Genomic DNA, 18,160 nt, shown 5'->3' on the forward strand with positions numbered 1-18,160 from the left:
CGATCGGCCACGGGCTCTGCCCGGCAACCGATGACGCAATACAACGCCCCGAGATCTCATTGGCTGCAACGCCTCCTGCCTGCGCTGCCATTGGCTGAGGCCTTTCCGGGCCGCTGCAGCCCCGGGCTGGGGGTTTTTTGGGGAAGGGGAACCCTGGGGCGCTGGGCAGGTGGGAGCTCAGGTGAGACCAGCAATGCGTGCCCAGGTGCGCGGGATCTCAGCGGTGCCCGTGGCGAGCGGTGACGCTGGCCCGATGCCAGGCACCCCCAGAGCCGCTCTGTCCCTGCCCCCGCAGCCGCACAGGGACAGAAAATGGAACCGAGGGTTCCTGGCTGGGGACAAGGACCGGGAGAGATCCCTCAGCAAATCCCGCACGGGCACAACAGACTCGGCCTGGGCACACGGAGGGAATTTATTGCCAACCAAATCACAGCAGCACAAGGAGAAGGGAAAGAAATCTCTCCAACGCCTTCCCCCCATCCCAACACGGATCAGCCAGAACAGGGGTCACCAGGGCTCTGCCCAACGGGGGTCACTGGGGATCATCCAGCGCGGATCCTCCCATGGGCGATGGAGCTGCAGCAGCGCACGAAGCTCTTCCCACACTCGGGACACTCGCAGGGCCTCTCCCTGGTGTGGAAGTGCTGGTGAGTGACGATCTCTGAATGCCACCTGAAGCTCCTCTGACATTCCAAGCACTCCTAGGGCCATTCCCCAGTGTGGATCTTGTGGTGCTTGCTGAGGTCGGAGGTCCCACTGAAGCCCTTCCCACATTCCCCACACTCCCAGGGCCTCTCCCCAGGGTGGATGTTCAGGTGTTCCATCAGGGTGGAGCTGTAGCTGAAACCCTTCCCACATTCCAAGCACTTGTGGGGCTTCTCCCTGCCATGAGGCTTCTCCACCAGCTCTGAGCTCTGGCTGGATCTCTGGCCGCCTTCCTGGCTCAGGGGGGCTCTTTCCTCCTCACACCTCCCTGGGCTGGGTTTGCAGCCCCTCCTCGTGAGGGATCTCTGGGCCTTTTCCTCCTCCTCCATCCGGCCACAGCTTGGGAATGACAGATCCTGGTTTGGGGAAACCAAGGTGGGAATGCCTTGGAGTAGAGGCTCCTCCTGGCCAGGTCCATCTCTAGAACTCAGCAGGAGTCTCGTGTCCATGGAAATCTCCACATACCAAGATTCAGCCCGAAAAAACTCTCCCAGGAGTTCCCTATCACTGATTTGTCCACTTTGGGGGTTCCAGAGGTTTTCTTTCCGTGGGATCATGGGGGTCCAATGGTTCCAGGGGTTCTCCATTCTCTGGCATCCTGCTCAGGGATGATCCAGGGCCTTTTGGGGGTCCATGGGGGCCCTTCTCCCCTGATGCTCTACTCTGAAATCCCAGGGGTCCCAGGGGTCCCTCCTCTCCAGGCTCCCCCCCTTTCCAGTCTGCCGGGGTCCCCCAGCTCTGGGATCGCCCCTCTCTGCTCTCCCCACTCTGGGGGTCCCAGGGGATCCCCTCCTCTGCTCTCCCGGGGGTCCCCAGGACCAATGTCCTCCCCTGCCCATACTGGGCAATGGCCACGTGGGCCCCCAAAGATCCCCCAAGGGGCTCAGCTTTGGGCTCCTGCAAGATCCAAACCTACACACACAGAGAAAACAAAACCTCCCAGAGACACCAGATGATATTTGAGGTCAATTCCACAATCTGCAAGCTCCACACACACCCCAATAAAAAACCCTCTCAGGGACCCCCCCCGATAGATTTGGGATGAGCTCCCCCTCCCCGCTCACCTGCAGGACGAGGTGGGGGCGATGGTCCCGCGGCTGCGGCCACAGGGGGCACTGGAACCTCCTGTTCCTCCTGTTCCTGCTCCTGCTCCTCCTCTTCCTGCTCCCCCTGTTCCTCTCTCCCTCCTCCTCCTCCTCCTTCCTAATCCCACCTCCTCCCCAGTTCCTGCCTTCTGTGTATTTAGAGTGGAGACCCTTGCTTGTTTTTAGAATCAGAACAAAGATCCCAGATGGAACAAGGCTTGCTGCTTTTAGTCAGAACTATCAGTGACTAAAGGTCACGTTTCCTTTGCTTTGGTCCTGTCCTTGTTCTCCTCAATGTTCAGGCTGGGCTATGGAGTGTCCTTGTTTGCTGCATTTTCTCAGTTCCTCTTGCATCCTTTGGGCCATGGCTGTGCCCTGGGAGGGTTCTTTGTGCTCCTTTGTGACACAGGAGAACCTTCCAGGCGGTTTCTGCGTGAGCTGCTGCTGGGATGTCACAGGAACAGCGCCACGTCCCCGTGGTGTTCCCGTTGCTGTGGGACACGGAGGCCTCAGTGCCCAGAGTGGCTCTGGGCTCGCTGCCGGAGGATCTTCCTGCCCGAGGCATTCTCAGCAGCCAGCCCAGCCCTGTCCTTCTGTGCTTGCAGGGCTACAGGCTGCAGGCGTGTGCAGCGCAGCCAAAATGATCCAGCACGTGGCTGCTGCAGTTTGCACTCTGTACTCTGTGGCTTATTCGGGGTATTTTTTAACCCACTTGGCACGTAAGTCGAGGTTTTCCCTCGGTGCAGCATCTGTGGCTTTGGGCTTGCTGTGTGCTTTCTGTTCTTCCTCTGGAGCTGAGTTGACTTTGGAACCAAATGGCCATGAAGACACCATTGCTTTGGGAGAGCTCCTGCCAGCAGCTGCAGCTGAAAAAGGGGGTGTCTGCAGCCAGCGGGGCGTGCACAGCATCTGCAATGAGCCCTGGGGGGTTCTGTTCCCTCAAGCAGGGAGTCTGTGCCAGCAGAGCCTGGAACTCCCTCCCTTTGCTGCTCCAGCCAAGAACTGACCCAGCCCAGTATTTTGTGCTTGTTCTCTTGCTTGCTGTGGGAAGGGACTGTGGCTCCTGGAGGGATGCAGTGAAAGCAAAATGCTCTCTTGGGGTTGCCTTGCTCCATGGCATTTCCCACCACTGGCAGTTTTTCTCCTAACAGCATCTGGTTCATGTTCCCTCTCCCACTGCAGGGCACCTCATGTCTGGATTCCTAGCAGCTCCCCCTTTAGTGAGTGGGAAAGGCACCTTTGGTGTTTGGAATTGTGCAGCAAGTTGTGAGCTCAGCATGTGGCAGCCAAGTGCCAGCCTGGGAGGCTGAAGGAAAGTTCCTGTCAGTGTCTTTGCAGCAGCAGCAGCAGCAGCAGCAAAGGGATCCCTGGCAGTTTTCTCCTTTTCTGCTGAAGAGATTTTGAAGAGCTGCAGGTCTGGTTTTGCAGGCAGAGGATTGCTTGCTGGCTTTAGCCATGGTGGAATATCGAATTCCCAACAATAAGTGGCAATGTCGACTTTAGCCCATTGTTAGTTGGAACAGCTCCAAACCCCATTTCTGCATAGTGCAGCTGGATGTGCAGCTGAGGATAAATAAGGTGATAACTGAGATAGAACTTCCCGTCCCTCACGCTGCCGTCTGTCCACAGGGCACAAAAGCAGCACCAGCACTTCTGGGGCTCCCTCTGCTTCCAAAGAGGAGGCCCAAGAGGAGGAAGACAGCAGTGAGCTTCCCGCTGCTCTGGGGGACGATGGTGAACTTCCCTCAGTGCCGGGAGATGACAGTGAACTTCCCGCTGCTCTGGGAGACGAGGGCGAACATCCCGCGGGGTGGGAATGCAACGGCGAGGCTCCCGCGGGGTGGGACAAGGACAGGGGACATCTCCCGGCCTGGGACGAGGACGGTGGATGTCCCCTGGTGTGGGACCAGAGTGGCCAAGCTCCCACGGAGTGGGATGAGGATGGAGGACATCTCCCGGTGTGGGATGAGGATGGAGGACATCCTGTGGCTTGGGAAGAGGAGAGTGAACATCTCCCAGCATGGGAAGTGGACAGCGAACATCCCCTGGCTTGGAAAGACGATGGCGACCCTGCAGCGTTTTGGGAAGAGGATGGAGAAGCTGCAGCATTTTGGGAAGAGGATGCAGAAGCTCCCTCTGCTTGGGAAGAGGACAATGAACCTCCCTCCGCTGTGGGATCCTGGGCTGAACATTCTGACAGCAGCACAGCCCTGCAGCCAGAGGGGAGAGGGGAGTGGTGCCTGATGCAGCTGAGTACATCTGCTCTGTTCCTGGGTGCCCGAGCAGGTGCTGTGTGTGTATCTGGGCATCAGCTGCACCCAGTGTTGCTCTGCAGCTGAATGTCACCGAGCCATTTATTGTCCTTCCCCGGCTGACACCAAGGGGCTCACGGCCCCAGGGAGTGGGGCTGCTTCTGGCTCTGCTGCAAGGCAGGGTCTCACTCTGGGAGGGAGCGTCTTCCACGTGGTTTCTTTTAGGGAACACCATGAGCGAGGCGGAGACTGCCGAGAAATACCTGGAAGTGGAGCAGATTGGCCAAGGGTAAGTGCACGGCAGCTGCTGCTGCACAAGCAGGGCCGGGTGTTGTGCTGGTGCAGGATCAAGTGAGAAGTCAGGAGAGCTCCAAACACCTTCAGACTCTGGGCTACCATCCTGCTGTCTCTCAGTCCTGATCAGAATTGATAACTGTGGTCAGAAGGCGCCGTCAAAGGCCCCTGAGGCTGGCAGTGCCCTGCCTGCAGCAAGGAGCAGGACCTGGAAGATCTTCTGTCCCTGGAACTGGATTGCCTAAAAGAGCAACTCACCATCTGGTGACTGTCAGAAAACAGTTCTCAACAAGATTTCTTTCAAATATTTTCCTTCAAAAAATATCCACTGGTCAGGATTATCAACCTAATGGTTTAGAAACAGAAACCAGAGATGAACTAATAAGTGCTCTATTCTAGCACAGGTAGCAGACCCCATCCATTCAGTAACAGACACAGAGCTGATGCACTCTGGGGGAAAATGCATCACCTGCCTGACGGCAGGGCCCTTGTGGAACCTGCAGGTCTTAGGCAGGAAATGGAAAAGGATGAAATGCATTCTTTGCCAGTTCTTTAGACACCCATTTCTCACCTCAGGTTTTCAACTAAAGCAATTCAGGGTGGACATTGGGATTTGCTCCAGCCCAATTCCTTGGTGTTGGGTCTCAGTTTTCTCCTGCACACCTTGCATGGCAGAGGGCTGGTGGCTGCTGTGCTGTTGTTGGAAGGGTCGATGCACCCAGGTGTTTGTGAACGCTGCAGGCAGCAGAGATCTCCTGTCTGGGCTGGCTTTCCCTGCCAGGGCCTAAAGCGCTGCTTCTTTCTTCTCTGCTGTTTTGTCTCCAGGGCTTTTGGAACCGTTTATAAAGGACTCGACAGGGCCACTGGAGGAGAGGTCAGTGCCAACACGCCCAGCACGTCTGGCAGCTCTCCAGGGCTTTCCCCTCTGCTGGGAGCTGTGGCTGCAGCTTTGGGGGCCAGCAGAGCTTTCCTGCCCAGGCTGCTCCTCTGAAGGCAGAGCAGTGTCAGCCTGCAGAGCACAGCTGGGACAGACTTGGTCCTTCTGAAGCGCCAAAGGAATGCAAGGAGGGCAGCGGTGTCTGTCAGAGCAGGACACGCTGGCTTGGCCTTCATATCTAAAAGTGTGAATGCATCAGCTGCTGGAGACTGAGGCCCAATTGATCTTCATCCCAGCCTCAGACAGGAACATTATTTAGCTCTTATTAGCTAAAATATAACACTATTATTTCCATCCTGCCTTTCATTTTCAAAGGGTACCTCAAGGCCTAATTAGGGAGAGATCCTGCTTGGGCTCAGTTTGGGGTTTTAGTCCCACTTCAGCTGTTCACAGAGAGAGAGGGAGAGAAATGAGGAGATGGATGTCCAGAGCAAAGCTCTCTCCTAAAGCCTGCAGTTGTGTTTGGGTCTGGTGTCAGTGACAGCCTGTGACAGGGATCACCTGAGCAATGGGTGTGCGTGTCTGCTTTGCTGTGCAATCCCAAACAGAGCAGCTGGATCTGAAATCATGACCAAATCCCATAGAATTGCTAAGGGGTTCCTGGCTGTTTTGCTCTGTTTTGATAGAACCAGAATTACCTCCTGCTTGCAAAATGGGTTTGAATAATAATAATGAGCGTGTTGAGGCCATTTGAGAAGACTGTAGGTGCAGAGAATGTTGTTAGAGCTTTGAGGCTGACAGCTGAGGGACCATTTCTGCAGAGCTTGCAGGGCCAAATGTCTCTGGCCATGTGTCCTGTAAGCAGCCCCCAGCTGGCAGAGCAATGGGCTGTGGGAATGGCCCTTGCTGAGCTCTGGTGTCCCATCCCAAGGCAGTTTGGCACAGCTCGGCTCCGTCGCTCCACAAAGACTCGCTCCGTGTTTGCTGTGGCCTCCTGCCACAGACTCCTCCAGTTCAAGGCTGCAATGTCCCTTCAGGTGGCCATCAAGAAAATGAGTCTCAGAGGGCAGAACAGGGAACGAGCTGTGAATGAGATCCTGCTCCTGAAGGACAAGAAGAACCCCAACATTGTCAACTCTTTGGACAGGTGAGTGATTCAGCTCTGATCCCGAGCCCGGGCCCTGCGTTAACCTTTCCTGGCATCCGGAGTCTGTAGCCTGTTTTGAAAATGCCTGACCCAGCCACATCTTCCCAAACCAACAGCCTGGCAGTTCACTCCCACCATGTGCTTTTGTTGTTTTGCTTTGGTTTTTCCTTCAAGTTGACCCCGTTGGCTTTGTCTCCCAACAAGTGCTGATAAACCACAGCAGAAATTATTTCCCTTGGCTTCTTCTTCCCAGCCCTTTTCCATTGCTACAGTTGCCAGGAAGATCGGGTTCTTGTTTCCAGAAATGCCTCATCTGCCCATTTTTCACTGGCCTTGCCTGTTTCTGAAGGGACTTTCTGAAAGGTTTTCTGACTGCTTTTGTCCCAAGTGCCGCACGGCCTCCTCCCCTGGATAACCCTGGCAGTTGTGTTGCCTTGTTCTGGAGGGAATGGTGGAACTGATGAGTTCAGAAGCTGAACCAGCTGGGGCCAAGGGTTGTGGTTCCACATTGATCTGGGCTGTTGCTAAACTGCATTTTTCACCTGCTTGCCATCCAAAGCCTCTCCTTTCTCGCAGGTGTCTCCTTCCCCTTTAGACTGTGCAGATTCCAAGGGCTGTGCAGCCTGGCAGGAATGTCTCTCCATCTGATTCTGTCCTCACTGACAAGTGACCCGGAAACAAAGCTCCACTTCAGGCTTTTCCATGGGGGAATTGAGCTCTGCACATTCATCTCCATGCCATTGTTTTCCTCTTCCAGCTTCCTTGTTGATGGAGATCTCTGGCTGGTGATGGAATACATGGATGGAGGAACTTTGCGGGATGTTGTCAGACAGACACGCATGGCTGAAGGAGAGATGGCAGCTGTCAGTCGGGAGGTGAGGGATCCTGCTTGTCACTCCCATGGCCTGGACACGATGGTCCTTCCAAACAGGGTGTGAGAACAGGAGTGGCTCCATGCTCAGGGCTTTGTTTCTGAGTTGTTTTCATGTGCTGGAGAAGAAAGAGCCTCTGCAGGGAACGGCGTCCAGCATCACTGCACTTCTACTCTGTTCTTGTTCTCTCTCCTGCTGTTGTGGTACTCTCTGTGTGGTTTGGATTTGATTTGCTGTTCTCAGCTTTGCCTTGAGCCCTTTGCCTGGAGCTTGTGTGCACTGCACTCCTGGCCTGTCACAGCAAAGCTGCTGCTGGCAGAATTCTGAGCTGTCCTTTCTGGTGTGATATATTCCGGCCATTGGTTTTTGCCCTCGTGTTTCTTGTTCTCTCTCAGTGTCTGCAGGGTCTGGATTTCCTCCATTCCAACCGGGTGATACACAGGGATCTGCAGAGCTCCAGCATCCTCCTGGGCATGGACGGCTCTGTCAGGCTGGGTGGGTGTTCCTGGCCAGGCACGGCGCTCCCAGGCTGCGGGGCTGGGGCTGCTTCCCAGGGAGGGCCAGAGCCCCACAAGGGCTGCTGGGGGCACTGCCCGGCCCCTGCTGCCAGCTGAGAGCGGCTGCCCCTGCAGAGAGCTCAGGAGAGGAGCAGGGGGCCAGCAGTGCCTTTGCTCTGGCCATGGCCCTTCCAGAGGGGCAGCAGTGGGAATCTAAAGCTCCAAGGGAATCAGTAAAAGCCACTGCAGGAAAGCTGAGGGTTTCTTGAAGGGCCCAGTTCCATCTTTCCTTGGCTACAGCCCTGAGGACTTTTCCAGCTGACTTCACTACTGCACTCTCAGACTGAGCGTGGGGAATCTCTGTGCTTGGTTTCCTCATTGCAGTTGCCTTTGACAGGGTTTGTTTCTGTCCTCAGCTGATCTTGGCCTCTGTGCTCAGCTCAGCCCTGAGCAGGACCAGCGCAGCTCCATGGTGGGCACTGCTCACTGGATGGCCCCAGAAGTTGTGACCAGATCTCCTTATGGCCCCAAGGTGGACATCTGGTCCTTCGGCATTGTGACCATCGAGATGGTGGAAGGAGAACCTCCTCACTTCAGGGAAACGGCGGCCATGGTAAGAGGCAAATTCTCCAGTGGCTGCAGAGGCTGCGAGCACAGGGGGACCCTGCACAGGGAGCAGCAGCTGGAGGTTTCTGCACATGGGAAGGGAATTCCCAGAGGACTCCAGCCTCAACACAGACGAATTTTCTGCAATCTCCAGCAACAATTTGCTTTGGGATTTACGTTGTTGCAGCTCTTCTGGCTGTGAGGATGACCTGAAAATGTGAAGCAAGTGCATCAGGTCTAAGGTTACCTTGCAAGAAAACACCACACCATCCCGACATCCTGCCCCCAAACCCAACAAGATTTCTGCAGGAGTTTCTAAAAGAGGTTTTGCGAGATGGTTTCCCCCCTGATTCTTCTCACTGGGAAACTTGTTAAAAACATGAAAATGATTGTTTAACATCCCCATAGTCCAACACATTTCTTTCCCAGTCCAAGCTACTTTCTCCTTGTCACCAAGCCTGAGCTTTCAGCATCACAAACCTCCTGTTTCTTGCCTGGCAGTTTCTGGGATGGGGCATCAGGAATGCATTTACTTGAGTGTCAGTGGCACTGCAGAGATGCACTTGATGGAAGAATCCTCTGAAATAACACAGGCAGACCACACTGACTCTGGAAAATGGCCTGTAAAGCTGGTGTCCATATTTAGAGAAGCAAAATGGGCTATTTCTGATGGAGGTTCCTACTAACAAAGCCAGCCAATGAAACTGGCTCTCAAGGCGAGATCATTTGGATGTTGCAGTGGCTGTGGCAGCCCCAGGGTTTGGGTTTTTTGCTTGGCATAGCAAAATGAGCTCTGAGCAGCATCTCTGGCAGGGAGGAAAGTGGCCCTGGAGCTGGGGCTGAGGCCCCGGGGTGGATGTGAGCCCGTGTGGGTGTGAAGGGAGCTGGCAGAGCGCTGAGTTTGCTTTCCCTGCAGGCTCGCGCTCTGATCCGGCAGAACGGGACCCCGCAGCTGCAGGAGCCCCGGCGCCTGTCGGCTCTGCTGCGGGACTGCCTCGAGTGCAGCCTGGAGCCGGACGAGGAGCGGCGCTGGGCTGCCCAGGAGCTGCTGCAGGTGAGAGCCAAGGGCTGCAGGGGAAGCAGCAGCGCCAGGGAGGGGTTTTCTTGTGGGGCCCCCTCCGATAGTCTCCAGTCTCGCTGCGTTCCACACGCAGAGCGAGCAGAATCCTCGCCTGCTGTGGCCTGGCAGGCTCCTTTCGAGCTCATCTGGACCTGGTGCCCCACAGCGAGCAGGGACATCTTCAAGCAGCTCAGGGGCCTCAGAGCCCTGCCTGACCTGAGCTTGGATGTTTCCAGGCAGGAGGCACCTCCCAAATCTCTGGGCACCTCCTGTCAGTGTTTCCCCACTCTCCTGGTTAAAAAATTCTTCCTTAGATCTAATCTGAGCCTGCTTCCCTCGATGTTCAAACCATTTCCCTTTGTCCTGTTGCAACAGAGCCTGTGAGGAACTTGACTCTGGAAGGTAACAGTTCATTTCTTTCCTTTTTATCCTTTGGACAGCACCCATTTTTATCATCAGCCAAGCCTCTCTCCAGCCTGGCCCCTCTGATCACTGCAGCAAAGAACCTGAGGGAGCAGCGGAGGAGATGAAGCACTTGAGGACAGCTTTCAGTTACAGTAGTCAGGACAACTAGTTAGGTATGGTAGTTAGCACTGGTAGTTAGTTATGGTAGTTAGCACTGCTAGTTAGTTATGGTAGTTAGGACAGCCTGTTTGTTATGGCAGTTTTCGAATACAAACTCTCTTAAACCTCAACTCCCCTGACGTGTCCCTTCCCTCTCCCGCTGTGACTCAGCTGCCCGGAGCAATGTGAGGGGAGAGCGGGCCCAGCCTGGCCCAGAGCTGAGCCCCAGCAGAGCCCTGGCAGAGCCCAGAGCAGCCTCGGCACCTGCAGAGTCAGCCTGGAAGGAGGCGCTTGGAGCCTTCTCGGCTGCACCCGGCTCTTGGTTACAAACTGGGTGTGCTGGAAAATGCCACCGGCTCTGCAGGAGGGCAGAAGGGGCCCAGGGAAGGCCCAGGTGCTCCATGCAAGGGAAAAACCTGCTCTGGGTTTGTTATAAATAACTAGGTAGTGTTGGCTTTTGCTATTATGTATTGACTTCTGCAAAATATTCTTAATCACAACAATTTTGATAGAGTACTGTTTGTAATCACTTTTCACTGCTTTTGCTATAGTATAATTTGTCAGCTTTTTGTGGCCAATGCCCTGGCCCCTGTGTAGCTCATATCCTCAGAACATCATTTATGGATGATATTTGAGTTTGTGGACAGTGTGAAAAACATACATTATTGTTTTGGCTTTTGCAAAATATTCAAGTGGATGCCATGTGTTGTGCATTAGAATGTTAACTTTTGCAGAAGTAGCTGTAGTGTTGAAATAATAACTAATGCTTTTATTTTTGTAACTAACTGACAATAATAACTCAGAGATATTTCTGAAAGAGCTAATGTTCATTTAAAGTACTTGTGGAAATAGCTAAAAGCGTCTGCATGGTCAGATAACATTCAAGGAAGGGATGTGATGAGGCCCCTGCCACTGACCCTTCCACTGTCACCTGCTGAAACCACAGAACAGGGGCCCTTGTGAGGCAGTGACACACAACCCTCAAAACAGCAATCCACGATTCCTGCACGTGCTCTAAAAAGGCGAGTTGGGGGTCAAACCAACCTAAAGAATTCCTGGAACATGTAAACGAGTTCAAAGAAATGTTTGAATATGTACAATCATTATGAATATGTATTTGAACAATACAATGGAGAAACTAGACAAGAAGAGTTGCTGTGGTTAACCGGTGTGCCTCTGGCCATCGCCAACACCCAGCGCTGTTACTGATTTGTCCCTTATTATTCCTTATTAAACTTTCAAAAATTCTAAAGAGTGAGGCTCATTTCTCACAAAACCCAAGGTGCTCACCCCTTGTTCTTCCCCCAAAGCCAGGATTTGTCAATCCTAAACTTTGTCTAAATGGAGAAGAGGAAGACTGCAAAGAAAAGAAAAATGCATTCATGTGGAGGCTCATGTGCCTACCACCAGAGTTCCAATCCCCCAGCTGTGGTGCACTGGTCCCCAATGAGAGGAATAGATTTCAAGGTTATGGTGAGAAGCTTGCTTCTCCCACAGATCTTTGCAGGCACATGCTGATTTATGGAAAGTTATGTTACCCCATTGGCCCATTGGCCTAATTACCCAAGTTCACCCCTTGTTACCCATCTCTGGTTAGTCCCTAGAATCTTCTCCCTCTCTGTCCCTCCATTGGCCCCAGTTTACTGCATTCCTCTGCCCCTGTTTCCCTATTAGCTGTCCCGACCCTTAACCCCTCCTTTGCCCCATTTTCCCCCATATCCATTGGACCCTGACCCTCAGCTCCACCCTCACTACCCCATATAAAAACCCCCTGTGCCCTCAGCTTGCTCCCTGTCTTTGTCCCTGGACCCTGTTCAGCTCTGTCCCCTGTTCCTGTACCAATAAACCCAGTTTGCTGGGGATCATACCCAGACCCATCCTGCTGACTTTGTCAGCTTTATAAAGCAGCCGTGAGCTCCGGGCTCCTGAGTGCCGGACGCTCCAAGGGCCTCGGCAGCGCCAGGACGCTCCAGACTGGGACAGCCAGGCAGGGCAGGAGGAATCACTGCCCCTTTCCCCTCCCTGCTGCTCCATCTCCCAGCCCAGCATCGCTGCAGGACAGCCTCACTGCCAACGCCATCCTGCCAGGGATGGACTGGGGGGATCTCCTTCCCCTTCCCTCTGGCATGGAGGCAAATCCCATCTTCTCCTTGTCCACCCTCCTTCTTCTCCTCATTCTGTCCTACATCCATCCATGTTCCTTTCCCAGCTCCTTCCTCACTTGTTCCTTCTTGTTCCTTCCTCTCCTCCTGCCTTTTCCTTTTCCCTTCTCCCTGTCTCTTCCTCTCCTTGTCCTTACTCCCCCAGGCACTGAGCTGCAGACAGAGACCAGGGAGAACAAATCCCTGCCACAGAACCTCGTGGAAGAGGCCATTTGGAACGGCTCCACGGCGCAGGAATCCAACGGGGAGGAGAAGCCCCAGAGATCCCACACGAGGGGGGCTGCAAACCCAGCCTGGAGAGCTGTGAGGAGGTAAAAGCCTCCCTGTGCCGGGAAGGGTGTGGGGAATGTGAGAAGAGCTTCAGGCAGAGCTCAGCTTATTCCTGGCTCATCCAAAAACGGCAGTACCAGATGTAAAGATCCATGGGGCTGCAGAGATCCCCCTGCAGATCCATGGGGATGCAGAGATCCCCCTGCAGCCCCCAGAGCAGCCACGCTGGAGCACGGGGATGCCTGAGAGGAGGCTGTGCCCCCGTGGCCAGAGGGGCCCCGCTGGAGCAGCCTGTCCTGGCAGGACTGACCCCGGGGCACAGTGACCCACGCTGCAGCACTTGGAGGGGGGCTGTGCCCCGTGGGATGGACTCAGCTTGGAGAAGTTCCTGGAGAAGTCTCCGGTGGGAGAGAGCCCAGGGTGCAGCAGGGGAACAACTCCTGTCCCCGAGCAGAGGGAGAAGCCCCGGGGCATGAAGTGAGCACGGCCCCATTCCCTGTCTCCGGCACTGCCGGGGTAGGAGGTGCAGCTGGAAGGAGGGAGGCGTGGGGGAAGGCTGGATTTAAGGCTCTTCACTTACTTCTCATTATCCTGCTCTGAGGATTTGGGTTTTCTGTCAGAAATCTCTCCTCTCCCTTGAGATGAAGGACTACATTTTGTTCATCACGAAAAAGAGACCAGTGTGTTACAAGAGTTGTCTGCTGACTATTTCTGTACTACTTCATGAGATATGAGCTACAAGGATACCAGGGAAGGGGTTGCAGGAGCCCACACATAGTCCCACCCAGAAAATGGTACAAACAGATAACTAACAGAAATAACGACCAGGGAAAGGCTGGGGAAAGGGCAGGGGCAGATTAACACCCAGCAGGGAAACCTTTCCCGCTGACAAATGGTACAAGCAGATAACTCACAGAGATAACGACCAGGGAAAAGCTGGGGAAGGGGCAGGGGCAGATAAACAGTCTGCAAGGCAGGATATTTGCTTGCTTAAGCTTGATAGGACACAGTTTGCAAGGCAGGACATTTGCTTGCTGAAGCTTGATAGGGCACATATTGCGTTAATCATAAGATTTTGGTAATTTTCCACGGAGAAGTCACCAAATAAAGACATAGGGTGAAGAAGACGCGGCTGAGGAAGACTCCGCAGCCTTTTATCACCGACCACCAGGAGACAGAAGGATGACCCTCTAGCAACAACCAGCACAGGCGCAGAGAACTCCGAGATAACATGGACTCCTGAAGGATGGAGAGGATAAAAGGACTGAATCAGAAACTAGTTGGGGCAGCAGTAGGTGGAGCTGAGACTCCCCTGTCGCCCAGCGCTGAGCCTTTGCTTACGTAGTATAACTGCTTCAATAATTAATAAATTCTTTGATTGGAAATTGCTCGTTTTGAGTCAATTTTATAACAATTTGGTGCCGTGACTCGGATGAGAGTTTGGATCGGGTAGGATCTACCCAGAGTGGGGGGCGCCTCATCCAGTGCTTTCTGGGTGGCCCCTCTGGGAGAACCTCCGCCACTCTCACCGACGACCCTAAAATATATACTAGTAAGCAAACGGGACAAATTATACCGGTGAACCCCTTAATTATCTGTGCACGGAGTCCGGACGAAGACGCAGGACGCGTAAGTATAAAAGGGAATCCGTTCGGGCGGGGTTGGGATCCCGGAGTGTGGCGGTGGACAAGTGTGAATGAGAGGAGGGCCGGCAGCCGGACTCTCCAAGTGAGTGTGGACCCTTGAGTAGTGCGGTTCCTGCAGACCCGCGAGGGCTCGGGCCACGAAAAAGGGGAAGTGAAAGGAATTTGAGAGCGAAAGAAGGCACTCCGGATGAATGGGGCAGGGGAAAAGCAAGACCCCAACCCAAGTCAAACTCCCCCCCATTCCAAGGGACAATCCCCTAGGATTTATGCTTAGTAATTGGAAGCATTACCCGGGGACCGAGACTAAGGATAGGGCCAGAATGATACATCATTGTATGGAAGTATGGGGTGGGAAAGAGATTTCCAAAAAAAAAAAAAAAAAAAAAAAAAAAAAAAAAAAAAAAAAAAAAAAAGTTTTTTGGCCCATGTTTGGATCATCTGAAGACTGGGTTCGACAGGACTTGAACCTATGGGTAAATTCTAAAGAGCCCTTCTCGCAAGCGGAGAGTGATTATGCCAAAATATGGGTAGCAAGACCCGAAGTGTATGTTTTCCAATTAAGAGAAGGGAAAGGGGATCCGGACAAAAAGGGGAAGAGGGACAATCATTTGGGCGACTTAATTATAGCACCGCCCCCATATGTCCCACCGCTAGCACCCAATGCCCCACCACCTCCACAACCACCTGCACCAAACAATGATGAAGAGGGTAACCAAGGGGAGGTTAACCAAACCGGTTACCAAGGCCCGATTACAAGGAGCCGCAGTAGGGTTGAGACGGGGCTATTCCCTCTACGGGAGATGCCTATGGGTGGACCACAGGCGGGTATAGGATTTATTACTGTCCCCTTGAGTTCGGCAGATGTACGAGACTTTAAGAAGGACATGGGACATTTATTAGAGGACCCTTTTGGGGTAGCCGAGAGGGTCGACCAGTTCTTAGGACCAAACATCTATACCTGGGAAGAAATGCAGTCCATTTTGGGCATTCTGTTCTCTACTGAAGAACGGAATATGATAAGAAGGGAAGGAATGCGTATTTGGGACACGCAGCATGTCCAAGGCCCGGCTGCGGACACTAAATGGCCCCTACAGAACCCCCATTGGGACCACCAAAATGCGGCACATAGATTACTGACTAAGATACATCAAAAAAAAAAAAAACAAACAAACAAACAAAAAAAAAACAACAACAAAAAAAAAAACACATTGGGGATCACAGGGACTGGTAGATTATTTTGCTGCAAAGTATGTGAGTGTGGGAATCTGGGACATTGCCAAACAAGTAACCAGAGGATGCCTAATTTGCTTACAAGTAAATAGGAAAAAAAAAAAAAAAAAAAAAAAAAAAAAAAAAAAAAAAAAATTTTTGAGAAAATTACCGGAGGGAGGCTGACTGCTAGCAAAAAGGCCTTTCTCCCACATTCAGATAGATTTCACCGAGCTCCCCAAAGTAGGGAGAACCAAATATTTATTGGTCTTGGTGGACCACCTAACACATTTTGTGGAAGCCTTCCCAACCGTAAGAGAAACAGCCAAAGTAGTTACGAAAATATTGATGGAAGAGATAATCCCGAGATACGGGGTCCCAGAAGTCATTGACTCAGATAGAGGGCCGCATTTTATTTCCCAAGTTACCCAAAACTTAGCAACAGCTCTGGGCATACGGTGGGAACAACATGCCCCCTGGCATCCCCAGAGCTCTGGACGAGTTGAACGAATGAATGGGGAAATAAAAAAGCAATTGACCAAACTGGTAGCAGAAACCAATTTGACCTGGGTTAAATGTATTCCTCTAGCGTTGCTAAATATAAGAACAAGACCTAGAGCTGATTTAGGGGTATCACCCTTTGAAATGATGTATGGGATGCTGTATAACCTAGAAAATCCTAACGAACATCCTGTCATTAATGACACATGTACACAAAAATATTTGGTGGAATTGACAAAGTACAGAAAGGCATTATGGGAAAAAGGTATGTTAGCACAACGGCCTCCTTTAGATTTTATCTTACACCAGGTACAGCCAGGAGATTGGGTGCTTGTGAAAAAAAAAAAAAAAAAAAAAAAAAAACAAAAACAAAAAAAAACAAAAAAAACAAAACAAAAAAAAAAAAAAAAAAAACAAAACTGTAAAGAAAACCCCTTGACTCCAAGGTGGGAAGGACCGTTCCAAGTACTCCTCACCACAGAAGCAGCCATACGAACCGCTGAAAAAGGATGGACTCATGCTAGTCGCATAAAAGGACCGGTGAAACCCCCTCACAGCTGGGAGGTTTGCAGTCTCCCGGGAGAAACCAAATTAAAGCTGAAACGAACTGATAAATGATTTGGATAGTAATCTGGGTTGGAGATAACCATTATCTCCAAACCCAGCTAATAGGGAATCAGGAGGCTCTTGGATATTGCAAACTCTTAGAGGACGAGTTAAGAAAGCCCTACTTTAAGTCCCCGAGATTAGAACATAAAGGGCACCCATGGAAGGGGGAAAAAGCCCAAAACAAAGATATAAGGTTAAAGTGTAACTGGTTAGATTGTGACTGTCACCCCCTTGTATGCTTTTCCTGTAAATTGTGTCACGAACCTTGGTGGTCTCATTGTCGGAGTGGTAGAACACCGAGGGGAATTTGCACGCCGTGCTATGAGAAAGAGAGGAGACTAACTTCTATCATTCTTAGTAGCAGAGTTGCTACGGGGGAGGTAAAGCTTGGATCTGACGAGTGGTGGGAAACCTTTTCCAAAGGGGTAAATCCTGATCGGTTCTGCTACCACCCTAACGAACCGATCCCCTTTCTCCTGGACATCCTGGAAGTGGTGTGTCGGAAGAAAGCCCCCAATTTGCGGCGTGACCTCTCATTAATAAAAGCTGATAACTGGGCCGCCAGTGCTAAAAAGTGGAAACGGGAGGTTTATCCGGCTCCTGAAGAATACCTCTGCTGCCGAGAAGATGGTAAACCCCGAGGCTCGCAGCAACCGAGTCGTCGGGCGAGGCAGAGAGGTAATAACCAGTGGAGTCCGTCGGAAGCCTCGACCCCCATATGGGATGTCCAGGAAATGTTGGCCGTCCTGCCCCAGGATTGGTAACCCACCGCTGGGGAAACCAAAGGTAAAATTTAACCTGAGCTCCGACAATGACAGCCCCAAATTACAAGCCTTAATTCTTTTCTGGTGCATTGTAACAAGTTCAGGGGCAGAAGGGTATTCACATCAACCCTTCAAATGGTCACTGATTAGATGGGAAGACCAGTATGTTATCCAGACCAAAATCACATCTGGCGCACCCAGCTTTTTATGTACTTTGTGTGATTTAATACCTGTAAATCCATGTTTAAATCAGTTTGGATATTATTTTTGTCCAAGCTCAAACCCAGGAAAAGGGTATTGTAACTATCCAGGACACTTTTACTGTGCTTATTGGGACTGTGTATCAGTAAGCTCCTTTGGGGGGGAACGAGGACGGGTTTATCAGAACTGGATGGGGTCCATACGGGTGTACACAGCCCACTTCCACATATACCCAGAAAGAAGGAGGGTTAGATGGAACATGCAATATGATTTACATTAATGTGACAAAACCACATGACCAAGTCTGGTTATTAGGGAAAATGTGGGGAGCCCGATTATGGGAACCAGGGACAGACAGAGGGGGGCACTTTATAATCCAAAAGACAACCGTGCCACACGACCCTGAACCAATTGGACCAAACCAGGCGATAGCTGGAGAACTAACGCTAGGAGAAAATAATGGAAATTAATCAGAAACAGCCCCAACCACTAGTCTTCCAGAAATGTATAAGCAAAACTTTACTAATTTGACCTGAGGACCTGAAAACCCGGGAGAAGGGGACTTGTGGAAAATATTACAGGCCACTTTCCTAGTCCTGAATGAGACCCATCCAAATCTAACTAAGGAATGTTGGCTGTGTTACACCATAAACCCCCCGTTCTATGAAGCCATAGGGGTAACAGCAAAAAGCATACGAGTAAATGGGACCAACCCAGCTAGGTGCCTATGGAAAAAGGAGGAGAAGAATCAAGAGGGATAACCTTGGCAAGGGTAACGGGGAGAGGAAGATGTATAGGACGAGTACCAGTGGAAAAACGACATCTATGTCAGGTTATGG

The 18,160-nt window shown here is 52.1% G+C and overlaps 4 protein-coding genes across 4 annotated transcripts in view; 2 read left to right on the plus strand and 2 right to left on the minus strand.

Annotated features, from left to right (window-relative positions):
• LOC139604951 (zinc finger protein 436-like) overlaps positions 1-18,160 on the minus strand; it is a 325,479-nt gene that overhangs the window by 195,129 nt on the left and 112,190 nt on the right. The window lies entirely within an intron of this gene.
• The window catches only part of LOC139604960 (zinc finger protein 436-like), a 126,936-nt gene that overhangs the window by 97,770 nt on the left and 11,006 nt on the right, over positions 1-18,160 (plus strand). The window lies entirely within an intron of this gene.
• Positions 1-18,160, minus strand: part of LOC139604962 (class II histocompatibility antigen, B-L beta chain-like) — a 35,453-nt gene that overhangs the window by 2,540 nt on the left and 14,753 nt on the right.
• LOC139604909 (uncharacterized) lies at positions 282-12,804 on the plus strand. Its single transcript, XM_071456219.1, is given in 15 exon segments — positions 282-619; positions 622-647; positions 991-1,080; positions 3,420-3,438; positions 3,441-4,076; positions 4,268-4,331; positions 5,162-5,210; positions 6,251-6,360; positions 7,118-7,235; positions 7,628-7,727; positions 8,146-8,342; positions 9,252-9,389; positions 12,314-12,395; positions 12,398-12,458; positions 12,497-12,804. Coding segments are annotated over 15 exon segments (2,217 nt in total). The 5' UTR covers positions 282-312; the 3' UTR covers positions 12,717-12,804.

This window comes from Agelaius tricolor, unplaced genomic scaffold, assembly GCF_023055355.1.
Source record: "Agelaius tricolor isolate 1412-34295 unplaced genomic scaffold, bAgeTri1.0.p SCAF_57, whole genome shotgun sequence".
NCBI classification, from domain to species: domain Eukaryota; kingdom Metazoa; phylum Chordata; class Aves; order Passeriformes; family Icteridae; genus Agelaius; species Agelaius tricolor.